This window comes from Sander vitreus, chromosome 23, assembly GCF_031162955.1.
Source record: "Sander vitreus isolate 19-12246 chromosome 23, sanVit1, whole genome shotgun sequence".
In the NCBI taxonomy this organism is placed as follows: Eukaryota; Metazoa; Chordata; class Actinopteri; order Perciformes; family Percidae; genus Sander; species Sander vitreus.
In genome coordinates this window covers 23,129,449-23,151,948 of record NC_135877.1, presented here as the reverse complement: position 1 = coordinate 23,151,948, position 22,500 = coordinate 23,129,449, and the positions used below count along the sequence as shown (strand labels likewise).

At 44.4% G+C, this 22,500-nt stretch overlaps 2 protein-coding genes and 1 pseudogene across 4 annotated transcripts in view; 2 read left to right on the top strand and 1 right to left on the bottom strand.

The window, feature by feature from the left end:
- Nucleotides 1-2,264: 2,264 nt before the first annotated feature.
- Nucleotides 2,265-13,033, top strand: LOC144511967 (uncharacterized). Of its 2 annotated transcripts, XM_078242475.1 has the most exons (6): nt 2,265-2,431; nt 3,122-3,284; nt 6,743-6,792; nt 6,881-6,947; nt 7,867-8,617; nt 9,253-13,033. In XM_078242475.1, exons 1-6 carry the CDS (start codon nt 2,315-2,317, stop codon nt 9,665-9,667), a joined length of 1,563 nt encoding a protein of 520 aa, XP_078098601.1. In that variant the 5' UTR covers nt 2,265-2,314; the 3' UTR covers nt 9,668-13,033. The 2 variants fall into 2 exon arrangements, with proteins under 2 accessions (XP_078098601.1, XP_078098602.1); XM_078242476.1 differs by lacking the exons at nt 2,265-2,431; nt 3,122-3,284 and adding an exon at nt 3,996-4,106.
- LOC144511970 (nuclear factor 7, brain-like) overlaps nt 10,531-22,500 on the bottom strand; it is a 19,601-nt pseudogene continuing 7,631 nt past the window's right edge. The window contains exon 2 of the transcript XR_013500935.1: nt 10,531-11,996. The product of XR_013500935.1 is annotated as a nuclear factor 7, brain-like (transcript). The remainder of the gene's footprint in view (nt 11,997-22,500) is intronic.
- On the top strand, nt 17,924-19,443 carry LOC144511969 (E3 ubiquitin-protein ligase TRIM39-like). Its single transcript, XM_078242478.1, has one exon. The coding sequence runs from the start codon at nt 17,963-17,965 to the stop codon at nt 19,352-19,354; it is 1,392 nt and encodes a 463-aa protein (XP_078098604.1). The 5' UTR covers nt 17,924-17,962; the 3' UTR covers nt 19,355-19,443.

Here is a 22,500-nt window from a genome sequence, read left to right as displayed (position 1 = left end):
GTAACATGTATTACCTGCAGGTCTAGGTAACATGTATTACCTGCAGGCCTAGGTAACATGTATTACCTGCAGGTCTAGGTAACATGTATTACCTGCAGGTCTAGGAAATTTCGTTATGTAATTCCTAACGGAGACCTTCTCACAGCTCCTGAAAATGGATCGAGGGGTCCTTCGATGACACTTTCAATTGCAACAGCTGCTTTCCAGAATCCATTTTGCCGTCTCTCTCGGTGTGGTCGCTGACGCTGATTGATTGGCTTGTGAACAGGGCAGCTGCTCTGTCTTGCTCTGATAGGCTACTCTGCGGCTAGCAGTAGCCAATCAACAAACGTATTGGGAGTTGTCAGTGGTTCTCTTTTCTAAAACGAAATGCCTCGCAATCTTTGGGCGCCCTCACCGCATTGCACCGTCATTTTTTAATGTAATCTCCAGCTCCGTCCCGCTCCGTTGATTTCTACGCTCTATTCCGTCCCGAACACGTTACCAACAGTGAGATTGACTCCCGAAAAATTGTCACCCTCTACTACACCCTCAAAAATAGGAGTACAGCTGTTTACCTAAAAGGGTACAAATGCTTGTGGCAGGAGAGGTTTCCTTTTGAAAGACAACTGTGTCCCCTTCAGAACCGTTCGGTACTTTTTTGGTACCTTATCTAATTGTAGACCATTTGACGTACATCTGTGTACCCTGCTCTGGTGTTCCCCCCTCTCATTCCCCCTGCTCTGGTGTTCCCCCTCTCATTCCCCCTGCTCTGGTGTCCCCCCCTCTCATTCCCCCTGCTCTGGTGTTCCCCCTCTCATTCCCCCTGCTCTGGTGTTCCCCCTCTCATTCCCCCTGCTCTGGTGTTCCCCCTCTCATTCCCCTGCTCTGGTGTCCCCCTCTCATTCCCCCTGCTCTGGTGTTCCCCCTCCCATTCCCCCTGCTCTGGTGTCTCCTCTCATCTCCCCTGCTCTGGTGTTCCCCCTCTCATTCCCCCTGCTCTGGTGTTCCCCCTCTCATTCCCCCTGCTCTGGTGTTCCCCCTCTCATTCCCCCTGCTCTGGTGTTCCCCCTCTCATTCCCCCTGCTCTGGTGTCCCCCCTCTCATTCCCCCTGCTCTGGTGTTTCCCCTCTCATTCCCCCCTGCTCGGGTGTTGTCCCCTCTCATTCCCCCTGCTCTGGTGTCTCCCCCTCTCATTCCCCCTGCTCTGGTGTTGTCCCCTCTCATTCCCCCTGCTCTGGTGTCCCCCCTCTCATTCCCCCTGCTCTGGCGTCCCCCCTCTCATTCCCCCTGCTCTGGTGTTCCCCCCCTCATTCCCCCTGCTCTGGTGTTCCCCCTCTCATTCCCCATGCTCTGGGTGTTCCCCCCTCTCATTCCCCCATGCTCTGGTGTTCCCCCCTCTCATTCCCCCTGCTCTGGTGTTCCCCCTCTCATTCCCCCTGCTCTGGTGTTCCCCCCTCTCATTCCCCCTGCTCTGGTGTTCCCCCCCCTCTCATTCCCCCCTGCTCTGGTGTTCCCCCTCTCATTCCCCATGCTCTGGTGTTCCCCCTCTCATTCCCCATGCTCTGGTGTTCCCCCCTCTCATTCCCCCTGCTCTGGTGTTCCCCCCTCTCATTCCCCCTGCTCTGACGTTCCCCCTAACCAAAACGTAGTGGTGGAGATGGAGCCCGAGAGTCGACATGTGAACTGTTTGGGGAGGATGTTCATGTCTCTGTCTGTCTGTGTGTTTCTTTCTGTATTTGTTCCGAGAGTATGTTTTATATCCGTGTTTTTTTGGAAAATAAGAGGCTATCTAATGTTTTGTTCCTGTTGTGTTTGATCAGCCTGACTGGAACTCTGTGAATGAATGTAATTTAAATGTAATATTTACAAAGATTATCATTATTATTAACATTATTATTATTATCATTATTATTATTATCGTGTGTATGTACAGCAGCAGGTTGGCTGAATAAAAAAAGGTATTTTTTTGAATCACTGTGGTTTGTGTTTTTGATCATTCAACACAAACACTGAAGAATATTTAGATTTATTGACTAATTAATAAACAAAAAAATAGAAAAAAATATTTTTCTGAGGTTTCAGGAAGGAAAACTCGGAGCATTTTACACATACAGAAATATATATGCTATATATTCTTTATTTAAAACCTCATTTTTTAAAAACAAACTCGAGATATAGCGGCATAAACATCGTTCCAACAACAACAACAAGGTGCTTTTATTTTGAAGGCCTTTAGCCGTTGGACGAGAGACAATCACGTCACTTCCTTCGTCTGCATTCGCGGCTCTAGCTGTCTGTTTGCTGCGCTATTCGGCTGCATGAATTCCTAAGTATGTCCGATTTTAACACTTGTAGAAATGAATTCACTCTCATTGTCAACAACCTGGTCAAGGCGGTGATTGCGGAGGCTGAAAAAGTCTCGTTGAATCCACAAAATCCCGAAACAGAGGTAAGCTACCTGCCCTACTCTTTTACATTGGTCTAGTGGAAGGGATCCCTACAGAGATAGACCTTATTTTTAAAGAGTAAGATCCTTTTTGTTTAACATGAAACAGCCCCGAAATCACCATCACCAAACCCACCAGACTCCATGTAAATAATCAGGACTTTTATCATCGTAAAACACACTTCATTCAAAGTGGACAGAAACTAAATCAAACTATTAAAAGCCGTCTTGGTTCATCTTTCCACTGTTCCAACAATCACCACTCTGGTTTGGTTGAAATAAACCCTTAATTCACCCATTTACATGTGGAGATATGCTGGCTCTATACACGCTAAAAGTCCTGATTATTTACATGGAGTCTGGTGGAGATATGCTGGCTCTATACACGCTAAAAGTCCTGATTATTTACATGGAGTCTGGTGGAGATATGCTGGCTCTATACACGCTAAAAGTCCTGATTATTTACATGGAGTCTGGTGGAGATATGCTGGCTCTATACACGCTAAAAGTCCTGATTATTTACATGGAGTCTGGTGGAGATATGCTGGCTCTAGACACGCTAAAAGTACTGATTATTTACATGGAGTCTGGTGGAGATATGCTGGCTCTATACACGCTAAAAGTCCTGATTATTTACATGGAGTCTGGTGGGTTTGGACTGTTAACTTTCAGTGATTCTTGTCATTCTGTCAGGAAAACCTCAGGGTTTTGGTGGAGCGGTTGTGTGTTGAAGCTGTTGATAAAATCCTGAAGATGGTTGAGCTGGTTGCTGGGAAGCTCAAAGAGACTCCAAGTGACCGGAAGGATCCACCAGAGTCAGATGAGAGCCGCGAATGTTTAACGAAGACGACAGAAGGTGATGTGAGAACACAGAGAGACGCTTTCATACAGGGAAGCTGTAACATTACTGGGTTCAGGTTAGGGGTCTAGCTAAGCAATGTCCTGCTGTGTGACTCCCAGGCACTGTCCTGTGACTCCCATGACTGTCCCGGGACAGTCAGACACTGTACAGTACACTGTCCTGTGACTCCCAGGCACTGTCCTGTGACTCCCATGACTGTCCCGGGACAGTCAGACACTGTACAGTACACTGTCGTGGGACTCCCAGGCACTGTCCTGTGACTCCCATGACTGTCCCGGGACAGTCAGACACTGTACAGTACACTGTCGTGGGACTCCCAGGCACTGTCCTGTGACTCCCATGGCTGTCCCGGGACAGTCAGACACTGTACAGTACACTGTCGTGGGACTCCCAGGCACTGTCCTGTGACTCCCACGGCTGTCCTGGGACAGTCAGACACTGTACAGTACACTGTCGTGTGACTCCCATGGCTGTTCCGGGACAGTCAGACACTGTACAGTACACTGTCGTGTGACTCCCAGGCACTGTCCTGTGACTCCCATGGCTGTCCCGGGACAGTCAGACACTGTACAGTACACTGTCGTGGGACTCCCAGGCACTGTCCTATGAGGGATGAGATTCAGCTTGAGTTTGTGTGGCTGCTTTCCTTGCAGGTACTGCAGCTGGCTCGTTAGTAGAGTGGCAGATCCTGGGCTCATTAGTGACACGGGCAACACCTGTGCTCTGTTAGCCAGTGCACTTTTAGAAGGCCTCTTGGATTCAGTTGTGCTCCCTCCTCGCTGACACGCACGTCATCCTGCCCTCGGTTGCTGTTAGGTTTGTTTTGCTGCACCATACAACACTACACATGCATTCTTTCACTCATCTTACTCAGCTTCACTACGGGCCACACTGACATGACGATCACGATAAGGGACAGACATGTTACGTTTATTGACATGCTTGTATTTAACAAAAAAAGTCAATTAACTTTGTATTACTGCATGTCTCATATAGCTTTCTCCCGTGTACAGTTTGGTCGACAGAAAACCCTAAAAAAGTCAGCAGAAAAGTTTCTTAGCCATTGTAGAATTTAGCAAGTTTTGAAAAACAAACATTTTTTTAAAAAGCAGCCGACTCACAGCAACCTGTTTCACAGCCTGAATATTAAAGCTCCCATCTTCTGCTCATTTTCAGGTTCATAACTGTATTTTGAGGTTGTACCAGAATAGGTTTACATGGTTTAATGTAATATTTTTGTGTACTGCTCATTGCTGCAGCTCCTCTTTTCACCCTGTGTTCAGGTCTCTGTTTTAGCTACAGAGTGAGACCTCTCACTGCTGGAACATCTTTGTTGGCAGTCGCACATGCTCAGTAGCTAGGTAAGGACTACACGCTCAGTAGCTAGGTAAGGACTACACGCTCAGTAGCTAGGTAAGGACTACGCGCTCAGTAGCTAGGTAAGGACTACACGCTCAGTAGCTAGGTAAGGACTACATGCTCAGTAGCTAGGTAAGGACTACGTGCTCAGTAGCTAGGTAAGGACTACACGCTCAGTAGCTAGGTAAGGACTACACGCTCAGTAGCTCAGATGTAGATCATGTCAGCTAGCTAGCTCCATAGACAGTAAAAGAGGCTGTTTCTCCTCCGTCAGTCAGTTACAAGGCAGGATTAGCTGGGAGACTTCTTCTAAATGAGGGCACACATGGAAGTAGTTCTTTTGGAGATTATGGTAAACTAGTGTGTGTTGTAGCAGTGTTTTGCCATTGAGAACGAGCTAGCATGCTAACGGTTAGCCCCCTAGCCCCCTCGTCTCAGCTAGTGACGTAGAAAGCCGTGCAGATGTTGACCAGCTGACCCGGAGACTGAAGACAGGACACATTCAGAAACCGTATCTCACTCAGAACAGCATGGAGGGTTATCAACGTCTGTATGAAGCACCAGAGACACTAAATAACTCCCCACATCCCAGAAAAAGGGATTTTTCCGTAATATGGGCTCTTTAAAAACTCTCTGCAAATCTGTCTATTCTGCACAGCAGTGTCTCATAACTACAGCATGAGAAACAGTTTCCTGATTTTTTTATTTTTTGGTGTGGTGCACAACTAGTCGGGCCAAAACTTCCCGTGAACCTAAATTGAAATGCAGGCCCTGAGTTTGACACTTAAACTAATAAATCATTTGTTCATTTGCTTGGTTGTGTGTATCTCCGTTCTTTGTCACGGCCGTGTGGTTTGTGACAAGGAATAACGTACTTTTTGCTCAAACGTGGACATAAACGAAGGGCTGAGCAATATAGTATTTAGTTAGTTATTTTGTTTGTGGATATCGTGAAATATGAGACTAGATATCGTCTTAGTTTCTGGATATCGTGATATGACATAAGCGTCTTCTCCTGGTTTTTAAAGGCTGTATTACAGTAAAGTGATGTAATGCTCTGAACTGACCAGACTGCTGTAGCTGTTCTATTATTTACCTTTACCCACTTAGTCATTATATCCACATTATGATTATTTATGTAACATCTAAGTGTGACGATATTTAGTTGGAGCACTAATTGTCAACCCTAGAATAGCGCCGCGATATCGATATCAAGGTATTTGGTGAAGAATATCATGATATCTGAGTTTCTCCATATCACCCAGCCCTATATAAACGTCTGCTATGTCGTTGCACCCTGCGTACTTTACCAGCAGAACACGGGAGTAGCTGCTCTACTGGTCAGTCAGCCAGTCAGTCAGTCAGCCAGTCAGTCAGCCAGTCAGCCAGCCAGCCAGTCAGCCAGCCAGTCAGTCAACTGACCAAACTAACCAGCCAATGTTGTGCTTGTTCATGTGGATCGTAGCTAAAAGGCAGTTTGTTATTGGATGTCATAATCACTATTATTTTGGTCAGTAATGAAATCAGGATTATTTAACACAATTCCTCGCTGACATTTAGAAATATGTTGCATTTAATGAAGTTAAAACAGAAAAGGTTAAGCAAAGTGTGTGTGTCTGTCTCTGTGTGTCTGTCTCTGTGTGTCTGTCTCTGTGTGTCTGTCTCTGTGTGTCTGTCTCTGTGTGTCTGTCTCTGTGTCTCTGTCTCTGTGTCTCTGTCTCTGTGTCTCTGTCTCTCTCTCTCTCTGTCTCTGTGTGTGTCTGTCTCTGTGTGTGTCTGTCTCTGTGTGTGTGTGTCTCTCTGTGTGTGTGTGTGTCTCTCTGTGTGTGTGTGTGTGTGTGTCTCTCTCTGTGTGTGTGTGTGTGTCTGTCTCTCTCTGTGTGTGTGTGTGTGTGTGTCTCTCTCTGTGTGTGTGTGTGTGTACTTTTCATTCAGAACCCAAAGACACAAGACTAAAATAAGATAATATAATCTTTTTCTCGATTACATTGTTTTTGTGATTGATAGGAGCCGAAATCACAATCAACGTGTACCTGCACAGCCGTAGTTTAGTGTAAAGAAGATGTTGAAAGCAGGTGTTTCCTGTGTTTCAGGTGGAGGTGAGCACCCCCCCACAGAGCAGACCTACATCCTGGTTTGCAGGGTCAGTGAGTGAATCCTACTCTAACGGAGAGACGATCCTCCCAGCTGCCAACAAACTCAACACCGGCTACTGTTTTGTGTTTTTGTAGAGCGCTGCTGTCGACTCCAAGTGTCTGTTGCTGTCTCTGCAGAGCCATGCTAATGCTAACGCTAACGGTGAGTTTATCTGAGACATTTAGGAAGATGATTCCAACATTAAAGGGTGATTTCAAACATGAAACTGCTCAGAAAATCCCCATCACCAAACCCACCAGACTAAATAATCAGTACGTTTAGCGTGTATAGAGCCAGCATATCTCCACCAGACTCCATGTAAATAATCAGGACTTTTAGCGTGTATAGAGCCAGCATATCTCCACCAGACTCCATGTAAATAATCAGGACTTTTAGCGTGTATAGAGCCAGCATATCTCCACCAGACTCCATGTAAATAATCAGGACTTTTAGCGTGTATAGAGCCAGCATATCTCCACATGTAAATGGGTGAATTAAGGGTTTATTTCAACCAAACCAGAGTGGTGATTGTTGGAACAGTGGAAAGATGAACCAAGACGGCTTTTGGTAGTTTGATTTAGTTTCTGTCCACTTTGAATGAAGTGTGTTTTACGATGATAAAAGTCCTGATTATTTACATGGAGTCTGGTGGGTTTGGTGATGGTGATTTCAGGGCTGTTTCATGTTAAACTAAAAGGATCTTCCTCTTTAACTAAAAGGTCTATCTCTGTAGGGATCCTTTCATAATGTTGTCAGACACTTAGAATAATAATCTGAGTCTGTCAGCAGCAACAACAGAACTTTTAGTGACTCTAACTGCTGCTGAACATTAGTCCTGTAGGGTAACATTACAGCTTGTTACTAACTGCTGCTGAACATTAGTCCTGTAGGGTAACATTACAGCTTGTTACTAACTGCTGCTGAACATTAGTCCTGTAGGGTAACATTACAGCTTGGTTCTGATTTAATACTGGACCAGTTTCAGAGATTGTTGTTCCATCAGACACTCAGACAGAAACATGGAGACAGAGAGTCCAGGTTGAGAAAAAACAAAGTAACCCATAAATGTTTTTTGTTGCAGCTGGAAATAAGACAGTCGCCATGGACGCGTCAGGGGACAGCGAGCGCTCCGCCTCCTCGCCTCCCCCGCAGGCGGATGTCCTGGACCACGAGTACGCTCGGCCGTCCTCTCCGCCGCCCAGCGCCTCCTCATCGGTGGGGGGCGGGGCCTCTGCAGCCCGCAGCAGGAAACGGCAGCGTATGGCCAACGAGACGACCGACAGCTACCAGCAGTGTTCGCGGTGTGAGAAGCTGTTTCCAAACGCAGAGCGACTCTCTGACCACGAGACAAAGTCTCACCCCGTGTGCTCGGTCTGCGGGGCGGCGTTCACGGGCCACCTGAGACTGCGCGAACATGTGACGAAGGAGCACGGGCTGCTGCCGTATGGCTGCAACTTCTGCCCCAAGAGGTTCAACCACAACGCTCACCGCAAGCTGCACGTCAAGACACAGCACAGCGGCGAGAAAAGCTGCCGCTGCGACATCTGCGGGAAGGCGTACTCGTCCGTCAGCCTGATGAAAACGCACAGGATGACGCACGCCGAGAAGACGTTCATCTGCGACGTCTGCGGGAAGAGATTCTTCCACGCCGGCCACCTGACACGCCACAAAGCAGTGCACCAGGAACTGCGGCCGCACCGGTGCTCACTCTGCGGGAAGGGCTTCACGCAGGCCGCCAACCTGTGCACGCACCTGGCTTCACACAACGGAGAGAGGCAGCTCTGCTCCATCTGCGGGAAGAGCTTCCGCTTCCTGAAGAACCACATTATCTGGTAATTGTTTATTTTATACAAAATCCTGCAGGCCGTTACAGTGTTTGAAACAGATTGATGACTGTTTACAGGGTTTTGGCACCGCAGGTCCTCCATACATGCAGCCACCGGAGTCAGTTACACACACACACACACACACACACACACACACACACACCTAGATTCTGTCTGGCTCTGCTGATTACAAACCTGATTATTTTAGACAGAACTAGTTTTAAATACAATAACAAATCAACACAAAGCAATAAACATTTATTACAAATTAACATTTATAAACATTTATTGGGGTGGTAGTAGCTCAGTCCGTAGGGACTTGGGTTTGGGAACCGTAGGGTTGCTGGTTCAAGTCCCAGTACGGACCAAGGTACAGAGTGTGGACTGGTAGCTGGAGAGATGCCAGTTCACCTCCTGGGCACTGCCAGGTGCTCTTGAGCAAGGCACCGTACCCTCCCCCAACCGCTCAGAGCGCTGGTCCAGCACTGGCAGCCCTGTGTGTGTGTGTGAGAATGTAAGTAAAAGTGAGATTTGAGTTTCTTTTTAAACCTTTTCCTTTGATAAAACGTACGTTACTTTGGCGATAAGCTCTGTAAATGACATTCTTTTCAGGTAATTTCATGTTCTTCATGTTTCATCAGCAAACACTCGCAGGATCTCCCCGCTGGCGAGCTGCTGGCTGGAGACGCCGTCATCACCTGCGAGCTTTGTGGCAAGAAGTTCCCCCACCTGTCGCAGTTCATAGTGCACCAGCGCAGCCACACGGGGGAGAAACCGTTCGGCTGTACCGTCTGCGGGAAGACTTACGCCATGAAGCAGCAGCTGAGGGACCACATGTACACGCACAGCGGCGAGAAACCGTTCCGCTGTTCGCTCTGTGGCAAAAGCTTCCACCTGCGCGCCAGCTTCAGCCGACACCGTAGCATCCACAGCGGAGAGACGCCGTTCGGCTGCTCGCTCTGCGGGAAGCACTTCCGCCTGCAGTCCTTCCTGAAGGCTCACCTGCAGACCAAAGCTCACCTGAAGCAGACGCAGAGCGCCACCGCTCACCTCTGACCTGCACGGACTAAATTAGGGCTGGGAAGATATTCCTGAATGAATGAAGCTGAATGAATGAATGAAACTAAAAGACTTTTCTCAGATCTGATGATTGTAGTCGATCTCTGTAGCTTTCAGTTTTGTCTTTTAAGCTTTTTGAGTGTTGTGTATTAACTTTTCCAAAGTTTCAGACACAGATATGCTGATAACGGTCCAAAATGATGTGAAAAAGAGATGCAGAACTACCACAAGGAGACACAAAGTGACTACAAAGAGACACCAAATGACCACAGAGACCCAAAACTACCTCAAAGAAAACAGGTAACTTTTGCAGAGCGGTAGCCAAATCATAGGGTAGATTAACGAACGTGCCTCCAATATATTTTGCCGTGTATACACACATGATGTACACAAAATAACTTCTCAGTGAAGTGTGTGTGTGTGTGTGTATATATGTGTATGTGTATATCAGGATCAGAGAACGACAGCTTTCCTCTGTTCCAGTCCAGAGTCACTCTGATCCTCTGGAGCTGCTTCTCAAACGGGAGATCAGGTTTTAGAGCTGGTGGAGACCATGCTGAGTATTTACCTTTTAGAGAACCTTATTGTCCAAAATCCAGACTGTATGAATCCCTTCCTCTGGACAGACTCTGCTAACACACCCAGTATCCAGTATGCACTGTCTCCAACCTTGACATCCCAGCTGTGAGTCCCTGAGTTAAAGCCCTCAGAGCCCAGGACAGAGTGGTAGCTATCAATCCTCTCTGGATTATCAGGAAGCTGCTGATACTCTCCTCGTCTCACACTGGTCAGATCTTAGTAGTTGAAAGTAAGGAAGTAGGTTTGAATCCCAAGCTTTGGATATTCTTTTGGTGAAAGGCCCAAGGTTGCATTGTCGACACTATTGTTACTATTATTATCACCACCCTAAAACTACGGACTCCATCAGACCTGTCGTTGTGTTAAACGGACCTTCAGTGGTGATATCTTCAGATTACCAACAGGGTTAATGAATGGAAACATCTTCTCAGTGAAAGTGTGTCTGAAGGTGTGTATGTGTGTGTTAGTATCAGGATCAGAGAACGACGGCTTTCCTCTGTTCCAGTCCAGAGTCACTCTGATCCTCTGGAGCTGCTTCTTCAACTGGAGAACAGTCCGTGGAGCTGGTGGAGACCGTGCTGAGTATTCACCTTCAGAGAACCATATTGTCCAAAATCCAGATGGTATGACTCCCTTCCTCTGGGCAGACTCTGCTAACACACCCAGCATCCAGTCTGTACTGTCTCCAACCTCGACATCCCAGCTGTGAGTCCCTGAGTTAAAGCCCTCAGAGCCCAGGACAGAAGAGATAATCAAACCTCTCTGGATTATCAGGAAGCTTCTGTCTCTCTCCTCCTAGTCTCACACTGGTCAGATCTTCAGACAGGATGAGTTTTGGATAAGCAGTGTTTGGGTCCAGAATCAGGAGTGGAGGAGACCATGTCCTTCATCTTGTTCCAGATGTTGAAGCTCAGGTTGCCCAGGTGTTTGGCCTCGTCTATCAGAGCTCCTGAGAGCAGCTGTGGATCATCCAGCAGGGGGCGCTGCTGGACTCTTTCCACTGCAGCCTTGTAGTTGATCAGGAATGAGACGTCTTCAGCTCTCAGCTCCTCCTCTGTGGCTCTGACTGTGTCTGAAAGAGCTGCTATCTCTCTGCTCAGAGCCTCCATCTTCTCCTTCATCCTCTGACTCTTCTGCTCCTCTTCCTCCCTCAGTGCAGCCATCCTGGCCTCCTCTTCCTCTTCTAGAAACTGGTGAAGCTTCTTAAACTGATCCTTAATCTGCGTCTCTGTGCGTCGGGCCTGGACCTTCAGGTGTTCTGCTGTTTGATCAAACTCCTCTTTAACTCGTTCAAAAACCTTCATCTTCTTCTTTAAGGGCTCCAGAGTTTCCTGGAGTTCCTTCTTGTGTTGTCGTGCAGCTTCATCGATGGGTCTGATTATGTGGTTGGAGTGTTTTTCTGAATGTAGACAGACGACACACACTGGCTGCTGATGGTCCAGACAGAAGAGTTTGAGTTTCTCAGAGTGCAGACTGCAGAGAGCCTCTGAAGCTCTCTGATCTCTCTGCTGTAAGAAACTCTCACACAGCTTCTTTAACTCCAGGTTACGAGGTGGTTCTGGCTTTGAAGATCTTCTCTTACAAACTGGACACTCCTGTGTTGGTTTCTCTGTCCACCAGCTCTTCAGACAGTCTTTACAGAAGCTGTGACTACAGGACAGAAGAACAGGATCTCTAAAGACTTCATGACAGACAGAACAGCAGAAATCCTCCTCTGACATAGAAGCCATTTTGTCTCTGAGAGCAGCTAAAAACAGCAGAAACAGCAGACGTTAAAACAGGAAGTCAGTTGTGTTTCTCCCCCTCCATACGGGAGAGGTTTGTCTTCAGGGCTGTCTACCAAGAGAGGTTAATTTGAACTATCTTTTCCTAACCTAAACTAGGTAGTTTTGTTAAACTTATAACAGAATAGTGGTTGTTAATATAAAGGGTAATAAACTGATTGCAGCGGTAAAGGAGACGGCTGACTGAAACACTACAAAAGGGTTTTAAAAGATATAAGCGTAAGGGAACACGTGGAGGGGTGCCAGCTCAATTGTATTACAGGTAAAAATGTCGACAATGCCACCTTGGGACTTTCACCCAAAGAATATCCAAAGCTTGGGAATCAAACCCACTTCCTTACTTTTAACTACTCATTTGGGGTTCCTTTGAACACAGAAGTCCACAAATTAAACACTCAGATGTAGATTAAAAAAATCTGTAAAAATATAAATAATAAATCAAGATAAAACTAAATGTAAAATACTAATACCTGGAATCTAAAATAATCAGAAATAAAACAAACAGAATATACAAATGGAGGAGATACTAAAAAGTGACAGGAGTTACAGCCACACTCAACAGGAGGGGCAACTAGAGAGAAGTGGCCTAAAACCTCTTAAAGACACAACAATAAAACAAGTCCCAACAAAAGGCACACGTTAAAACGTAAGAGGATTGGACACTCTATCTATCTATCTATCTATATATAACCTGCTGGTTACATACAGATGTTTATACATGTAAATATGGATGTTTAGATGAAACATTATTCTTTTTCTGTCAATCCATTTACATTGTTGTGATTGTGTTTAATGTCTGTGTGTAGTTTTGATGGAAGTCATTATTTTGAGATACTGAGCAGGGTTCAACATAAGCGATGGCCCGATGTAAGTAAGACAGTACGTCGGGCAAGTTGAGTCAGTTCATTGTAATTTGATGCTAACGTTGGGTTAACTGTAACGGTATAACTGAATGTATTTGTCTTTTGACCTCAATAAATGTGTGTGATGTGAAATCAAAGCAGTCTTGATCATTGGTAGCAGAAAGGGAACTGAGCTCTGTTCAGTAGCACATTTATCCACATCAGTACATTGGATTTCCAGGTTTTCCCAACAGCATGTTTGCAGAAGCAGTGAGACTGTAAACCAACAGCCATCTGATCTTAAAGCTACTGAATAAACATGTATCATTGGGTTAATGCTTACTGAAACGTAGAGGGCAGTGGGAACAGAAATATCACAAGATTACCTTTGTTAGCTGATAATGGGCTCATGAAGATGAAACCGGCAAACACTTACATGAGCGTTACTGTATGAATATGATTGAACAATTACAGCATTTGGGATGTTTACAGTGAGAGTGTAGCTCACACTTGCTAAAAGTCTCTACACAGCTTAATTTAAATGTGCAACACTAACGGTAGCTTAGAAACCGTCCGCTGACATCAACAAACGCGGTTCTGGGAGGGGGGGGCAATGGTGGCCAGTGCCCCCTTAATAAGCCTCAACCCCCATCTGGTCCCCCTTAATTTAGCAAATATTTTCATACATTATTAACCCCACCTTTATCCTCAGAGGATATTACTCATGATAAATAAACCGTAGGTTAACACAGTATTTTAGTGTTTATTTTTCTATGTGTATCGTTAGTCTTTTGTAGAACAAAGAGCTAGAGAGCTCCTTCAGTAACGGGGGATTCCTGCACGTGTACACTGTTGGAGCCATTATGCAGCTCTGTTTCTGTTCTGTTTATATACCACTTGGTGCCAGTAATGCATGCAGTTTTATGTTTGAGCACTGGGTGGAGCATTGACTCTGGAAAAGCATGAAGGTGATTACAGTTTTTTTTCAATTGCTAAATGACAGAGGGAACAACTGAAGCCACCTGTACCAAACTGTGACTACAGTCTGCATCACCAACAGTCCGTTACCATGAACTGAACAGTTCACATCTCCTACTACACTCATTCACAGCAACACAACTCTTCACACACATCTCAGAACAGGCTCACTGAGATCACACACACACACAGACACACACACACATATATACAGAGACAGACACACACACAGACACACACACACACACACACACACACATATATACAGAGACAGACACACACACACTGTCACTCAGAACAGAGTAAAAACAGTAGTATCACAGTTTGAGTGACTTCACACAATAGTTTCTTTAAAGGAAAGATATAGATTTTACAATATACCAATTTTTATGTAAACAAGAAGGAATGAAAATCAGGTTTTAATCCTCGACGCAGAAGGTCCAGGGTTTGAATCCGACCTGTAACGGTCTTCCTCCCTCTCTCTCTCCTTTCATATCTCCGCTTTCCTCTCTAATAAAGGCAGAAATGCTCCAAAAAAGAAGAAAAAATCAGCACTTTGCTTCAATATAGTATTTTGTTTCTAGTAATTTATGGAATTAATGGAAAAAAAACTAAATGTACATTACAGTAACAAAGAATAGTGACTGATGCTGCCTCTCCAGCATCATGTTCTCTTCATCACACTGGATGTCTTCATCATCTCTAAATACTAATGAATGTGGTGTTTCCATTACTTTCACCTCCATTACCTTCTGAACAACAGCAAGAACACAGTTTTACTATAGTAAAGATGTAGTGTAGTTCACATTTGTATAGCTGTGTATGTAACCTCAGACATCTTACCTGGACATGTTGGTATCTTTGCTCTTTTACCTGTTTCAGTGTATAATTGTTTCCTTCTTTTTTGGTGTTTGTATACAAAAAAAAAGGAGCTTTCTCTGTATAGTAGTAGATAACTATCGTCCCCGTGGGGGCAGTTAGGTTTGCAGCACAGTTGCAAGGCACTTCATGACAGGACATCAGACATGATACAAACAAATAGTCCCTACATCAGACACCGACAGACATAAAAAACATACATCACACACACAATACACCTTTGGGTATGACTATTGCATTATGAATAATATTAGAGGCTATTTGGAGTTTGAAAATGCTGTGCATGTAAACGCTGAGTATTTGCTTCATTAGATGGCGGCCGGCGTCTCAGGCATCAGTTCGTGTTGTTGTGCGACTTTGGTGTTTTAAAGGGTTAGGAACTAACAAACTAAATGGTGGAGGCAGCAGTAGAGGAGAGACTCCTGTGTTCTGGGAGGTAAAATAACTTTTTGTCAAAAGGAGTCTGGTGGCTTTGATCAGTGACGGACTGGCCATCTGGAAATTAGGCAAATGTCAGAAGGGCCACTACTGATTGAGGTTATTTTATGCATGCAGCCACAAATATTCAAGATTGTACTGCTGTGAGGTGTGTGGAAAGATTCAATAAGAAGGCAGAGTTACTAATTTCCAAGCTAGGTTATTGACAATAGTGCCGTTGTGTTGCAAATGCCAAAAAAAATGTTTTTATCCCAGTGCATCACTGTTAGGTTTGATTGATGAACAGAAACCAAATGGAGACAGACGCAGTGTGAGTGTGAATTAACAGGTTTTATTTAAAGTACTCAAGTATAAAGTCCAGGTTTCCAGGGTGGAGAACAGGTCAGGTGGTTTCCTGGAAGGAGCGGGTCCGTCAGACAGAGACAGCAGACTGGCTAGCGGTGGGGTCCATTGGTGGTGGTTCTGGTCCGGTGGATGGCAGGAGTGGAGCGGTAGCAGGAGTCAGGTTCCAATGGCAGCTGAGGAACAAGAGAACGGATCAGGACAGGCAAACATACAATAGACTAAACAGATACGCAAAAGGTTTGTCTGGAGCCATACTAACTGTGGAGGTCTTGACTATGATCTGAAGCAGAGTGGAGGAAGGACCGGGTATATGAAGCAGAGGTTGATTGTGGTAGATGAGAGGCAGCTGGAAGCCTGACTCCTGCACACCAGACTCCACTCCTGCAATTAGGACAGACAGAGGGAGGGGGAGAGGAGAGAACAGAGAAGCTAACCTAACATTGCCTGAGAAAGCTCCACACACACAGGAGAAGAGACGCACCGACAGACAGACGGTAAGATTGACCTTTTGTTACAAAGCTGTGACTTTAACTGAGGGAGGACAGTTACAGGAAGGAGCTCTGAAGTACTGAAGAAGTAAAATGGTGCGTCCATGCCGCCTGGGAATATCAGGGACCACCCCCGTGATTACGTTGTTTTTTCAGACTGCCAGTGTTCACATGGTCGGCATGCGTGTTCTTCTGTTATATTTGTATTTGGCATATCGACTTGTTGCATGACTGTCACCAACTGTTGGGCGTAGCCTAGAGCATCAGGTGTGAAAACATGGAGGCCACAATAACAAAGGACACTACAGTTTGTACAAGAGCTCAAAACAAGGCCTACTTGACTTGGTTTACTTGTTCCTGGCAATAGCACACAACTTTTATAACTGAAGTTACTCTGTTGAAACCAATGGACGACTAAAACCTAAATCAGTAGCACATTGTGGATGTTGGCAAATATATTACATGCATGTGTGAATTTTCTATATTTAGGAAAGGTTTCTCACCCTGCAACACATTTGAACGATCGTCGGCCATGTTTCTGTACGCCAGTTGTCAACAACGCGTCACCAACTGGGAAACGCTGTTAGCAAAATCTAGCCCCAGTTTCCCACCTCTGATTCCCACATGAAGTGACATGAATGATGACGTTTTCACTGGGAAAAATGTTTTTCCGATGCACATGAATGCACGGCAATACTCGGAAAGAGGGGAGTGACTCAAGGAGTGACTCCCCCTCTGGCAGGAGGCTGAGGTCCATCGGGACCAAAACCTCCCACCACAAGAACAGTTTTCCCCCTCCGTCACTAGCCTTATCAACAAGTCCCTGAACCCACCCTGACTCTCTCCACACCACCTCTGGCTCTACATGCCACTGTACTCTCTCTGCTGTACTGCTTTTTCTATTTTTTTATTTAATACATACTGTGCACATATACTTATATTGTTTATATTTGATTTACAGAATGTGTAACATGCACCAATAAAGTTATTAAAGATAAAGTACTAGAGACCCAGACTTGAGTAGATGTTGAAGTGCTCTTTGACGTGGAAGTACTAAGGTTTAACTTTTTTTTTTAATTAACTATTGCAATTAGTTACAGTACAAGTATTGTTATGTAGTTATTAAAGAAAACAGTCAAAAGTTTGAACATCATATTGTTTATATTATTTTAACTTTTTGTATAGTTCTTTAAAAATGAAAAGGAAACCTGTTTTTGGGAGAATAAAACTACTCTGGGCTGAGATTTCCTAGTAACCAAAAAGGCTCAGGATGCTGCAAATGTTGGTATATGAAAATGGCTGGTGGATTTAAGACAAAAACTTGAAGAACATATGTGTCAGTGGCTTGTTGATCTTTACATTGTTGGTTCATTTCCTAACCTGGGCTGGGACACACATGAATACGTTTTGGTCATCCCGTTCTAACTCCAGCTTGGTCAGTGGCTCTCAGAGTCACATACTGATACGAAGTCTGTCACGTGGGACTGCTGGGATTGGTTGTAATGACGCAGCACATCAAAAATGTACTGAAGTAGAAGTATTAAACCCATCGAAAATATGTACTGAAGTAGGAGAGTAGAGTACAGATACAGACTTTTAGTACTTATGTACAGTAGTGAAGTAGTTTTACTGTGTTACTATACATCTCTGAAAATACTTTAACTGTAATCTGCTGCAGACTGAAAAACACGTAGAGACTCAAAGTGAAAGTAACTGAGGCAACTTTCTGCAGCAGGGAGGGGCACACAGGAAATGGTTGACTTCTGGGCTTCCTGCCAGAAATCTCTTAGACAACAACACTACTTAAGTTTAGGAAAAGATAGTGGTTTGGGTTAAAATAAACCCTTCTGGCAGACTGCCATGAAGGCAAACTTGTCCTGTGTGCAAGGGAGGGAAACACAACTGACTTCCTGTTTTAACGTCTGCTGTTTCTGCTGTTTTCAGCTGCTCTGAGACAAAATGGCTTCTATGTCAGAAGAGGATTTCTGCTGTTCGGTCTGTCATGAAGTCTTCAGAGATCCTGTTGTTCTGTCCTGTAGCCACAGCTTCTGTAAAGACTGTCTGAAGAGCTGGTGGACAGAGAAACCAACACAGGAGTGTCCAGTTTGTAGGAAAAGATCACTGAATTCAAAACCACCTTTAAACCGGGTGTTGAAGAAGCTGTGTGAGAGTTTCTTACAGCAGAGAGATCAGAGAGCTTCAGAGGCTCTCTGCAGTCTGCACTCGGAGAAACTCAAACTCTTCTGTCTGGACCATCAGCAGCCAGTGTGTCTCGTCTGTCTACATTCAGAAAAACACACCAACCACATAATCAAACCCATCGATGAAGCTGCACGACAACACAAGAAGGAACTCCAGGAAACTCTGGAGCCCTTAAGGCAGAAGTTAGAGGTTTTTGAACAAGTTAAAGTGAAGTTTGATCAAACGGCACAACACATGAAGGTCCAGGCCCGACGCACAGAGACACAGATTAAGGATCAGTTTAAGAAGCTTCACCAGTTTCTAGAAGAGGAAGAGGAGGCCAGGATGGCTGCACTGAGGGAGGAAGAGGAGCAGAAGAGTCAGAGGATGAAGGAGAAGATGAAGGCTCTGAGCAGAGAGATAGCAGCTCTTTCAGACACAGTCAGAGCCACAGAGGAGGAGCTGAGAGCTGAAGACGTCTCATTCCTGATCAACTACAAGGCTGCAGTGGAAAGAGTCCAGCAGCGCCCCCTGCTGGATGATCCACAGCTGCTCTCAGGAGCTCTGATAGACGAGGCCAAACACCTGGGCAACCTGAGCTTCAACATCTGGAACAAGATGAAGGACATGGTCTCCTACTATCCTCTGGTTCTGGACTCAAACACTGCTTATCCAAAACTCATCCTGTCTGAAGATCTGACCAGTGTGAGATGCGGAGAGAAACGGCAGCTTCCTGATAATCCAGAGAGGATTGATAGCTACCACTCTGTCCTGGGCTCTGAGGGCTTTAACTCAGGGACTCACAGCTGGGACGTCGAGGTTGGAGTCAGTACATACTGGTCACTGGGTGTGTTAGCAGAGTCTGTCCAGAGGAAGGGAGGCATACAGTCTGGATTATGGAGAATAGGGTTCTCTAGAGGTAAATACTCAGCGTTGTCTCCACCAGCTCCACTCACTGATCTCCCGTTTAAGAAGCAGCTGCAGAGGATCAGAGTGACTCTGGACTGGAACAGAGGAAAGCTGTCGTTCTCTGATCCTGATACTAACACACACATACACACCTTCACACACACTTTCACTGAGAAGATGTGTCCATACATTTACATTGGGGATAAAGCCCCACTGAAGATATCACCACTGATGGTCTGTGTGACAAAACAACAGGTCTGATGGAGTCTGTAGTTTTAGGGTGATGATAATAATAGTAAACAACTATTCACTTCCTAAATGTAAAGTGGTCCATCATCCATATATAGAATGAATATAAACAGAATTGTTAATATAAAGGGTAATAAACTGATTGCAGCGGTACAGGAGACGTCTGAATGAAACACAACAAAAGGCTTTTAAAAAGCTAAAAGTAATACTAATACCTGGAATCTAAAATAAATCAGAAATAAAAAAAACAGAATATACAAATGGATGAGATACTAAAAAGTGACAGGAGTTACAGCCACACTCAACAGGAGGGGCAACTAGAGAGAAGTGGCCTAAAACCTCTTAAAGACACAACAATAAAACAAGTCCCAACAAAAGGCACACGTTAAAACGTAAGAGGATTGGACACTTATCTCTCTCCCTCTCTCTCTCTCTCTCTCCCTCTCTCTCTCTCTCTCTCTCTCTCTTTAACCTGCTGGTTACATACGGATGTTTATACATGTAAATATGGATGTTTAGATGAAACATTATTGTTGTTCTGTCAATCCATTTACATTGTTGTGATTGTTTCAGTGTTTAATGTCTGTGTGTAGTTTTGATGCAAGTCATTATTTTAAGATTATAACTGATTATTTTGAGATGCTGAGCAGAGACGAATAAATTAAAATGAATACATTTCAACTTTTTAGTTTCCATATGTTACTGAAACATGTAATATAACTAATGTCAGTATTTACTTTATATTTACTGGATAGTTGTGTCAGGCTGGCTGAGGGCTTAGGCAGGAAACAAGAGTTCTGGACCCAAAATGCTCGAAGAAATCCAGGCTTACATCAGTCTTTAAATGCTGGAATCCAAACCAAGGTGGAAGCTCCAAAATAATAACTAAACTCCTCAAAGCCAAAAGATACTACACAAGGGGTGAGTAAACAGGATTAGGAAACAAGCAGGTACAGTCCACAACGATGACGACATGACAAGGACTAAACATAACAAGCAGGGAGGAAGCAAACAGGAAACAAAGCTAAACCAAGACACATGAAGCTTAACAATGCATTCTCATGCACAGGTTCGTATGATATCATATGAAGACTAGGAGACCTTCGACTGGTCATGTGACATCGGCTACAGAGCTCCGTGCTACAGAGCGGCAGTTGCTGAATGTTTAAGCTGCTACAGAGCATCGTGCTGCAGGCTACGGTGCTCTGTCAGATCAGAGGTAGTTGGTGGTCTAGTTACCCCAGAATAAGTGACTGTGAGCCGGGTACAGAGCACCGTGAGCTGCCGGTCATTTCGGCAGAGATTACGGTTAAGTTTAGGCAAGAAAAAGTGAGCGTTATGCGGTGAGGAAAGTTAAGTGTTGGCACAAAAACGACTAGTTAAGTTTAGTTTGTGGTTTGCATGGGAGCATGCCGATGTTCCCACAGCCATTTGTTCCCACATCTTAGCATCGTTTCAAAATTAGGCCCTAAATTCCCTCATTTCTAAGGTGTGTTTCTCAATTAGGCCCTATGTTCCCATATTTCCTTTTTCTTAAATTTGTATCAGACTTTATCCCCCTTTCTCCCAATTTGGTAGCCAATTACACACAACCTATTATCCAGGAGCAATGGACTACAGATGGAATGTAACCCTAACCCTAACATAGGGCCTAATTTTAAGAAGAATCTTAAATGTGGGACCATATGGCTATGGGAACATAGGGCTGTGGGAACATTGGGGTGTGGGACCATAGGGGTGTGGGACCATAGGGGTGTGGGAACATAGGGCTGTGGGAACATTGGGCTGTGGGAACATAGGTCTGTCCCTGTTTGTATTATAACACTCCCAAGGAACACACATCACCTGGGTGAAAGTCTTTAGTTTTCCCCGGAAAGCGAACCCTGCTCTCTGGCTTTAAAGTCCTGTACTACGCCAACTCATCCCCCCCCTGACCACCTCCCTGCGCGACCAGCCCTGTTCTTATACAGCAGCCTTCAAGGTTTTACATTTGGCAAAAAAACGTGTATATCATATAAAGTACAGTGCTTAACTTTTCATAGCTTATCGAACGTATGGTTCATGAGAACAGGCTGAACTAAACACTACAAAATAATACAGTTAGTAAACCAAGAGAAACATCCAAGACAAGTACAGAAACAAACTGAACAAATAACAAGAAACAGGAATCAAGCAAAACACAGAGCAATGGTTAACAAAATAAAACAGGAAACATAACAGCAGGAACCCACAACCCTAACAAGTTGTATGTGTGATTTCTTTATTTCCAACATTGTCTGTAAATGCATGAAAGATATATTCAGTTTTTGTGAGATATAAACATTAATATGATTAATCATGATACAGATCACAAACTTTATAAATCAGAGACTCATGCAGATGATTACCTAGCTGTATATAAATGAGTCTGCAGGTATTTATGATGTGTAAAAAGCAGTAATGATACTTTTTATAAAATTTGTACAGCACCTTTTATACAAGAAATAAAACAAACCTTGCGAAAACTTGAAAGTAATGGAGCTCCACCAAACTGGAAAATGTTTGTTTAGATTGCCAAGGCAGTCTCAAAACATATATGAAGACCCTCAGAAATGCCAGATCAAAATATTACTCATCACTAATAGAAGAAAATAAAAACAACCTTCAACAATTATTGTTAAAGGTCTCTTCAGCTAAACCATCTACCTGTCTCTTAGACCCCATCCCAACGAGGCTACTTAAAGAAGCCTAACACTTTACTAGATATGATCAATATGTCTTTATTAACTATGTACTGCTGCCACTGCTGTCACAAACATTGCACACATACAAACATGATAAACAAAACAGAACAGAACAAAAACAAATAGCCAAACAACAAAAACTCAAAACAGACAAAGAAACAAACAGAGCCTACAATTGCAACATAATAAATAACAGGGAATAATGATCATTCAAAATATAGCCAAGCATTACTGTAGAATGTCAGTGAGATTAAATGGTTCAATAAAGAGAGAAGAGTAAGGAATTAGATGAAATTGGAGAGTGTTAAAGTCTACATGTACAGTTAGTATGAAAGTGAGTTGCCAAGACATGTTTAAACAGTCTGAAAGATGAAATGGAGCAATATTTATCCAATCCATCTTCGTCCGCTTATCCGGTATCGGGTCGCGGGGGCA

Bases quoted from the DNA above. Each gene is read 5' to 3' on its own strand.
- LOC144511967 (XM_078242475.1), top strand. From the start codon at position 2,315: ATGTCCGATTTTAACACTTGTAGAAATGAATTCACTCTCATTGTCAAC. The intron at 2,432-3,121 runs GTAAGCTACCTG...TCATTCTGTCAG, and splicing joins CACAAAATCCCGAAACAGAG to GAAAACCTCAGGGTTTTGGT. The intron at 6,948-7,866 runs GTGAGTTTATCT...TTTTTGTTGCAG, and splicing joins TGCTAATGCTAACGCTAACG to CTGGAAATAAGACAGTCGCC.
- LOC144511969 (XM_078242478.1), top strand. From the start codon at position 17,963: ATGGCTTCTATGTCAGAAGAGGATTTCTGCTGTTCGGTCTGTCATGAA.